The 9851-nt window shown below is 26.4% G+C and overlaps 1 protein-coding gene across 1 annotated transcript in view; it reads left to right on the top strand.

Moving 5' to 3' along the window:
• The first annotated feature begins 780 nt into the window (after positions 1-780).
• The window catches only part of LOC103309200, a 13138-nt gene continuing 4067 nt past the window's right edge, over positions 781-9851 (top strand). Inside the window, exons 1-9 of the mRNA XM_029485504.1 lie at positions 781-795; positions 1323-1404; positions 1502-1594; positions 4601-4745; positions 5826-5982; positions 6043-6317; positions 6381-6549; positions 6643-6981; positions 7058-7338. Of these exons, the coding sequence (XP_029341364.1) occupies positions 781-795; positions 1323-1404; positions 1502-1594; positions 4601-4745; positions 5826-5982; positions 6043-6317; positions 6381-6549; positions 6643-6981; positions 7058-7338 (1556 nt within the window). The remainder of the gene's footprint in view (positions 796-1322; positions 1405-1501; positions 1595-4600; positions 4746-5825; positions 5983-6042; positions 6318-6380; positions 6550-6642; positions 6982-7057; positions 7339-9851) is intronic.

The raw sequence follows: 9851 nt of genomic DNA on the forward strand, positions 1-9851 counted from the left end.
TGTTCTAGTTCTATAAGTATCCACCAAGATGGCGCTAATAATAGCTAAAAGAAAAATATCCCCCTGAACTCCGACTGTTGTACTAAATTTCGTAACCACAATATTCATCTCATGTCCAGTGCTATATATCTGAGCCGTGCTGAAATCTAATCTTCTAATACAATAAAATGATAATTCCGAGAACCCTTGGCACTCCATAGGTAAAGTGTACAAATCGCCGGCTATAGTGAACCCGTGGCGTAAAAAATTAAACACCGCTCCGTCACCGCGGCCCGCCCACTTTTGTCGGGCCATATTTTATATACGGTGTTTGGTCTCCCTATTTCTAATCTTCGTGGTTATGACTTATAATAATATTATATTATATGATCGAAAAAATTTAAAGAACGAAAAAACGATACCAAAAAGGACGCGTCGACGCCATGATGTGACGCTCATGGAAAAGAGTAATCTAGATTCTAGACGACAGACCATAGACCAAAAGAGTGGTTTCATATATATACAATATTATAAAACATTTTCTTTTTCTTTTTAAATATAATAAAACCCTAGTTAATTTCTATACAGTTATACATTTTATATGGTTTTTTAAATTTCAATATTTGTTTGATTGCATTGTTTAAGAATGTGTGGATGATTATTTCTATGTATTGGTATCACTGACCCCCTTTCTCATTAACTGAGTACCTACTGATAACTGCGTATATCAACAGATTCTTCTTATCCATTATAGCTGTCAACATTTTTAAGTTATTTTTCATTTTCACATGGTTTTAAGAAATGGCTACCATAATGGTAAGTTTAATTTGTATTTTATTTTTTGTAAGGTACTTATTTCAGTGTAAAAGTTATGCTTTACATGCAATGTTAACAATATAGTATGTATTGTTTTAGTGCAGATTAATAAAAACAATGTTAAAAATAATTAGTCTTAATTTAACATTTACTATTCTTACTAAATAATGTGCATATAATACAGCTTAGTACTAATTTAATATTTATCCTAATAAAATGTGCTTTGTTTCTGTATTATTCTTTATATAAAAACCACTTCATTACATACTAAAAACTTAGTCTAGATTAGCTTATATAATAAATAAAATACAACATTTTTTGTGGTATAATAATATAATATTATAGCAAGATTATATAAAGCCGTGTACACACTTGTAACATTTACTCGTTACATCCTTTGATGCGGCCAAATTTACCAACGACTGGTGGAACGGTGTTACAGCGTAACAGAAAATATTACAAGTGTGTAAGCGGCTATATGATAAATTAAAAATAATGAGTTATAATATTAAATTGTTTATTTTTAGGAAACCAATAAACCAGAACAATATTTTATTGGATTTGATATTGATGATGATGTATTGAAAATTATTGAAAATAAGAAAAAATGTAAGTTTTTTTGTCTTATACTGCTTTTGATTTAACTTAAAATTAAATATATACCAACTATAAATTTTATGAAATTTTTGTTTATGACCACGTTCAGCAATAAAAATGGAACTAAATAAAGAAACAGGTGAACCTATGGAAGTAGAAGAGCTATCCATTGATAATAAAAAGAAACAGTCTACATCATGTAGTAAGTTTTAAAGACTACCTATCTGTAAACCAGCTTTTGTTCTTACAGAAAATATCTCCCCGTATTTTTATGGAAAACAAGTAAAAAACTTCCAATTCATTTGCACTCAATATAAATACACACTAAACATTAATTTCCATAGGTATTATTTTCTTTTTTAACATATTTCTTTTTATACTGGTTTAAAGTATTAATGATTTTATTTTTATTGTTGTACATTTATCGATTGTATAACACCTGAACATTTCATTTTTCTGTATTAAACAAATGTCCACTTAGAAGTTTTAATTGAACTTTATTTGATTGACTAAAACATCAATTCCATTATAATTAGTTAACTATTAACTTGCCATTGGCGTTGAATGAGCGCAAATTCCGGGTCTTGTCACATTGTTTTTTCATAATTATTTATTATATAAGTAATGAACATGAATATTAAAACCAAAACAAAATTATTTATATTTTAATCTTTTACAAAAAATGTTCCTACAATTTTCTTATTTTTTTTTTTTTTTTTTCATTAATGAACCCGCAGCAGCTTAGGCCATTGGGTGGTTTTTAACTATGGGGGAGGGTACTGTAGGGTTTAAACTCGTGTGTTTTAGTTTGACAGAGTTTTCAAGTGGACACCCATAGGTAAATTGTTAACCAATAAAAATTAATTTGTACATTTGTATACATAATAATATATTGTATAATTATTTTTATTCATCTTGGCCCAAGTAGTTTTACATATTTTGCTGCTTATTACACAGCACTTATGTGAATGTTGTGTGCTCCTTACAAATCGGTCTGCATTTGCAAAAAAGATAAAAATATTACGTCAATATTATTGAGTGAGTGCAGTGCTCACTTTATGGATACTAATAACATTGCATAGGCAAGAATTATTTATAAAATTATTATATTTACAAAAGTCTATTTAAACATGTGTCGATTGAAAGTATCAACAGTATTGGATGGATTTAATTAATAAGTAAACTTGTGGTTCTCAAAATACTAATGAGAAGAACGCACTCACCACGATACCAATGGTGGTTTATAAATATTATCCTCTTAATGAAAACAATTTTATGAGAATGCATTTGACTTATGATGCTAATGGGTCTGAGAGAAAAAACAAATATTTTATTGACATTTTATTAAACTTATAAACTTAAAATTTCAATATTTAAAAATAAAAATATGAGAGAAATTATAAAATTATATATTATTAATTTTTATATATCTAAAATATAATAATGCTCTATTATCTTTTTCTCATTTCATTAAAATAATAAATAATTATATTGTAATTTTTACATGCATTTATATTATGATTTTTACTTCTCAGTTTTTCACAAGTTTTAATGCAGTTATATCCGGTATCAAATCATAAGCTTGTGTCAAAAATGTATTATTGTATACTAATGTAGTGCCACATAAATTCACACCATCAGAAAATTGGTGTTATAACAGGAAAAACCTGTTTTCTTTATTAAAATTACACTACTACACTAACTATTTGTTAACATTGAGTAGCAATAGTGTATTATTTTGAGATACCACACTATTCCATTTATAGCCGCCAATTATTTTTCTTAATGCATTACCGTATTTTCTGATTTAAGTTGTTTGAAACTGTAGATACGAGATAATACAATAGTGCATCGTAAATAACAATATTTTTAACATAAGAAAAGATGTATACCTCAAAATCGTCAATTTTTGAGTTACTACACTAATGATCTGGTAGTGCGAATTATCTTTAAGGGAAGTAATAATTAAGTAGTTAAACATGACATACAAGTCTTGGTCAAATGGTCCTAATAACACATGAAAAAATAAAAATGCAATAATCTTTTTTTAAATTTTTTATCATGATTTCTAAACATAAGTATTTAAAAACATAAGAATGATGTATAGCTTGAGCAAGTTTTTAAGAATATAAATTTGTTACAGCACACATAGCACACTAGGTATTGGGTTCAAAAAATTAAGAATCTATAGGTATGCACTACAACCATACAGTCTTGTAAAAAATACTTTTGAAAAAGTATTAAGATACTAATACTAGTATATTGTACACCAGTATAGGTACATAATATGTTACTACTCATCATAGATTTTAACAACTACTATAACATGTCTAACTATTTAGAAATATGTACATGTTCACATACTTTTCATTCTGCATTCAGATATATTTCAACTGATGTTGATTAAATTTTAATGAAAAAAATAAACTAAAGAGTGGTATCAACTATTAATATGGAACTATTTTAAAATTATTAGATTTTCAATTTTCTTAAAAAATTCCATTGTAGAAACCATATAAAATTTGATGCAGTATTTTTTAAATTTTAAATATTGTTATTACCTACTTTTACTATACGAAAACATAATACTAGTTTTCAACGAAAAAATATTATTTTTACTGTTGTAAATTTTTTGTGAAAAATAGTAAATTGAAATTAATAAAACAGACTTTATGGTATTTTAATACAAGTATTTAAATTTTGTTAAAAATACTTAAAAAATACATTAAAAGATTGTATTTAGAATACCATATAAATACTTCAAAAAGTATTTAAATAGGTACTTGTATTCGAATACTTTACAAGACTGAAACCATAGTATTTTTATACAATTAAGTATCAGCTAATGTAAATAAATACTGAATATCAACATGATATTTGTTTAATTTGATATCCTATATTTATATATCTTATGTTATAAAAGTTAATGGTACTTATTATATTTTAGGTTCAGTACGAGTCTTATAATATGTACTGTGTTTACTTTAAATGAATAATGATTGGTTTTAAAAATGATTATTAAATAAACCTAGGCAAATAATTGGTATTGACTCTTGACAATTCACCTTTTTAAAAATTGCATACAATATAATTTTATATTTGGTGGAACTTCCTATGTATTTTTTTGCTTTTGAGTCCGACAATTTAATAATTATTTGTTTTATTGTGCAATTTAAATACAGAACTAACATTTTACATTATCACTTAGGTATTTCAGAATCAATGAATACATCTTCATCTACACCTGAATACATATCTGAAGACTGCCAAGCTATTCAATCTAGTGCATCACCAAAAGTTTCTTCTTCAAAACTTAAGGAAATTTGTATAAATAACACGATAATTAAAAGACGGTAACATATTGGCTTTATTTATATTGTTAATGCTAAAACAGTTTTTGCTTAGTAGTTTATTATTTGGCTTCAAAAATGTAACACAATAAATGGGTTGTTATCCTTATGCTTCCTTCATAATCCTTCCTCAATCAAACCCAATACATGAATGGATAAATATAAGTTGTAAACATCAAATTGGTGAAGTCATTATGCAGACATCTTGCGGGATAGGATGAACCTGACACTTTAATGTGTGCTCAATGTCTGGTCTACCATAATTCAGCAGGTGTCAATTTAAATGCTAATTTAAAAATTGTTATTTATGTATATCTAGTAAGTGATTATTTATAGTTTTCTTTATTTTTTTAAAACAATAAAACTTTTTCCTTTTTTTTTTATATTTACTGTGGTGGTTGGTTCTACTGATCCGGAACAACTACGTGTTGAACAAATTTGTATGCAACAGGTGCAGCGTCGGAAACACCTAATATTTTATTTATAAAGCATCTATTTCTATAAAAGAAGAAAAGTGTTATAAAATTGTTGAATATAGTGAAAATAATTACTCTGATATAATTAATACAGTTATTTGTCAAGGAAATGTATACAAAACTACATTGGTTGATGGTAGTTTTCATGAGTAGTATGTCTATGAAATGAAACAAACACGATGACCCAATTTGATGACCTGTGTTATTGTAAAACCTAAAAATCTGGATGAGTAAGTAAATATTTTATCTTCCCTATCTTTAGGGGGAATATAATAATGGACCAGACACACAGTAGCATTGGTAATATTGGTCTTATTTGAATGAATGAGTGTATAATATTAAATGTTTGTTTTTTCCTATTTTAATCATTCGATTGTCATTGTTTTCAGATTTTAGCAGAAAGTCAGCATTCCTATATTCCTTTCAACTCCTATTTGCTATTTACTAATTGTTTCATATTTGTTTTGAGGTCTAATTTAGTTTGCATGTTAAAGCTAGTGGTCTATTTATGTGCCTGGTCGAGAACATAAATAAATATTATTAATGCTTTCAAGTACAATAAAATAATTATTAATCTAATTTTTTTTTTTTTTAATCAATTTAACAGGAATTCTGAAATTGTAACCCCTTTCGCATCCATGCAATCATCCAATTACATGGTTAAAGCATTGGTACATGTTTTTAAACATTTGGAAACGCATGATCTGTTATCAGCTTCTAGAGTATGTACCACCTGGCATACGGTTGCAATGAATAAATACTTAGTAAGTATAACCTTAAAATGTCATATAATCTATTTTAGCTTATTTATTAAATATTTTTAGTGGCAGAATGTTAATTTAAAGAATTCTATGGTCCATGACTGGGAAAGGTTTGTTGACTCAATCGCTCAACAAAGAACTGATACATTAGACACTAGACGTATGTTGATGCCCTCTAAAGTTGAAGATTTCAAATGTTTTTGGTTGCGATTTTCAAATTCAATAAAAAGAGCAAAAAGGTTAAAATTCATTGAATTGTATGGATGTCCTGTTCATGTAGTTGAAGATATTATTTACTCATTACCTGAAATTAAAGTACTTAATGCTACTACAATAAGGTAATAAAGATAATATAATCCATTTTTTTTTTCAATAGTTTCAATAATTTATTTTATTTTTAGAAATCCAAATTTCACTAAAGTGAAAAAAAATCCCAATGATTTAATGTACCTGAACTTGAATCATTTGGGACAAATGACGATGCTGACAGAGATAAAACTCAAAGGATTATCTGGAATAAAATTGACTGCATTGCCATCATTTGAAAATTTAAGAAATTTGAATAGATTTGTAAGTTTAGTAATAATTAATTATATACATCATTAAAATATTCAAGGAAAGAAAATTATTATATTTACTCTTCTTATTTTTATGATTATTTAGTCATTAACCTCTATTCAAGCATTTCCAAAAGACATCTATAAGAGTTTGAATACCATTACTGATAATATTGAGTTTTTTGAAATTGGCGATTGTGAATGCTTGACAAAGGATTTTGCCGTGTCACTAAAAAGATTTGTCAATTTGAAAACATTGAGATTAGAAAATTGCTATAATAGATGGCATCAATCTGCACGGGATGTTTTTACTGTCATTAGAGGTCTTGAAAAGCTCAATGTTCTGGAATTGGTAAACATAGAATTCAGTATTTGTGTCGAAGATGAATTGAAAAAATGTGATGGTATTAAAGCTTTACTGATTATTCCTGATTATGCGAGAAATGTATGTAAACTTGTCATGTATTATATTATTTTATAACATCTATTTATTAATATTAATCTAATTTTTTTGTTTTTAGTCTGCATTTACTAACTGCCACCTGATTGACTGTCTAAAGGAACTCTCCAAGACATTAACACACTTGGTTTGGGTATTGACTTTTGAATTACTCCATCTTACAGACCTATTTAAAACTGAACATCGACCGAACCAGCATCCTTATGGTTCTAATTTAGAATTATCCCTTACTAATGAAACAACCTACAATATACCTATACTCAGAACAATAAATCCCGAACAGCGACCAGGAGATGAGGTACATTATTTTGATATACTTTCAGTTCCTGCTCTAGAGAAATTGTTAGATACTATGATGCCTGATACTAATACTAAGGTAATTAAAGTTTCCTTTTCTAATACAGGTAGAGTTTATTTGAGCAAATTTTTTAATGATCTTTAAATTAAATGTATAGTATTGATTTGTTTCTTAATATGAGAAACATTTATCGATATAATTCAATTTTTTGTGGTGGGGATTTTAATAACAATTTAAATTATTAGCTATAGTTTATATGTATTATGTTTTTCTGTATGTGTAATAATAACTGATGATAAATCATAAATGTTATCATAAATTTAGTAGATTTTTAATTGTAATAAATTTATTTCATTTATAACTCATATTTTTTTTTTCATTTCATAAATAATATAAATCTATAATTTGCAAATGTAATTCTTGCTATTCATTGTATAGTAAGTTAATTTTGATTGTAATCTAAATAAAATTAGGTTCAAGAACTATTCAATTAACAGTAATATTCTATGTACTTTTTATGAAAAATAATTCATGCTGTATAGAATCATTTTTAAAACTGAAATGTTGTATTTTATTTAGACATAATTTTACAATAAAAGTTAGTACATTATTTTGTTATAAAATAAATAATTGAATTTAAGTAACTGACTATATATCATGCTTAAAAACAAGAAGATAACTTTTCAGGTGATCTAAAAATCAATGGATATAGTCTTGTTTATCTTGTCCGTAGTCAATACTCAATACCGATGTACTATTATTATTGTACTAAGAAGTGAGAAGTGTAGAATTGTGTGAGGTGGTTCAAAAATTAATTTAAATATTTTGAAAATGTTATTGTGTATTTTTATATGCCGTATGGTAATAATTAATATACATAATAATGTGTATACTTTGCGGCAAAAACTTTCGTGTCATATTTATTATAAATATTTGAAATTTGAATATTTAAATGAACTATTTTAGTAATTAAGTTCCTGAAACAATTAGTTTGCCCATGGTGGCTAACTTGAAAGTTAATCGATTTTTACTTAACCAAAAATTAGTTCAACACCCACCACTGACTTTATGTAGGTAGCTTGATTGGAAATATAATTTTTCTCAAAAATAATTCTTGTATTATTGTGGGTTTTAAAATGTTTCTTAAATTATTTTTAAAACTGAACATTAGTTTTATAGCTTGTGTTTAATATACAAATTTATTTGTGATAAAGGTTTGTCAATTACATAAATTTATAATAAATTAGGTACAAAATTAATATCTCCTCAAATGCCTAAGGATAAGCTCAATGAGAGTACATCTAATTAGAGTACCTTTATAGTACTGTAGGTAACTAACTGTAATAATTATACGCAAATAATAATATAAGTACATAATATTATATGTATTACATAACAATAATTAATAGGTTAGTTAATATTTCTCATAAGTTTGTCTACCTTTTTTAAAAAAAAATGTTTACAAGCAAGTCAAATTAAATTTTTATGAGCGTTTGAAATTCATATTTTTACAACATTTGATATTCACTCGATTTCTCACGTAAAGATTTTCTTATTTTGTTGTAATTAAAAAACAAACGACTGTAGATACTTGACAATTTCACTGAATGTAAGCATTTTCTATACATGATGAAATGTTTTAAATAATTTGACTCTTTTTGAGTTGTTTACGGACATTGTCAGTTTCCAATTTTTATTGTTTTTTTTCTATAAATATCACAAAGTTTTATCTGTTGGGCCAAAAAGTGTAAAAAATTAATACAAGGCTCCTGATATATTGTTACAATAGCAGTTGAAAAAATTAAAAATACATATGCACAATTTTTTTTTTATAAGCATTTAAAAATCGAATTTTGACAAAAGTTATTCAGTCTGTTAATATTACCGTTAACGCGGAATAAATAAAATTATTGTCATACGCAAATCGCCGTACTTCAATTTATCATGTCGCGACTCGCGAGCGTGAATCGCCTTTATTATATACAATATTTTGTTGTTCGTGGTCGCGAATGAACGAAATAATCGCGATTAGGATGTACAACCAACTCTATAATGAGTATCATCAATTTTCTTCTCTACTGCCATAAGTTCATCATCGCTAGTTAATAATAATAATATTTTATTAACGGAATAAAATTTCAGTTTACAATAGTATCCTTATGACAGTCTTAATGGGAATATGTTCATATCAATTTAATTTGTTTTTGGGGAAATCGTGGGTATAAAATCATTGTTTGATGGGGTAATTACTCAATAGTGTTTAGGGCGCTTGCACTTTTTCGTTGGTACCTATCTATAATGATAATATAAAGTGATTGGTTCCGATTTATTAAAATTATAATATATCTTATTTTTTTAACAGTTATAAATCGACGTTTTTAATTACTTTCGTCTATGTTTCTTAACTGGAAAATAATTTGCACATTCACGTGATTTTGATGAATTCCCTCGATATTCTAATTTTAGCCAATCATAAAAATTTGATGTGGATTTAAGCTCAATTTTTTTTAATTACACTTTAAACAGTTTATAAGGAATTTTTCATTACAGTTTCAAG

This window comes from Acyrthosiphon pisum, chromosome X (assembly GCF_005508785.2).
Source record: "Acyrthosiphon pisum isolate AL4f chromosome X, pea_aphid_22Mar2018_4r6ur, whole genome shotgun sequence".
Lineage (NCBI taxonomy): Eukaryota > Metazoa > Arthropoda > Insecta > Hemiptera > Aphididae > Acyrthosiphon > Acyrthosiphon pisum.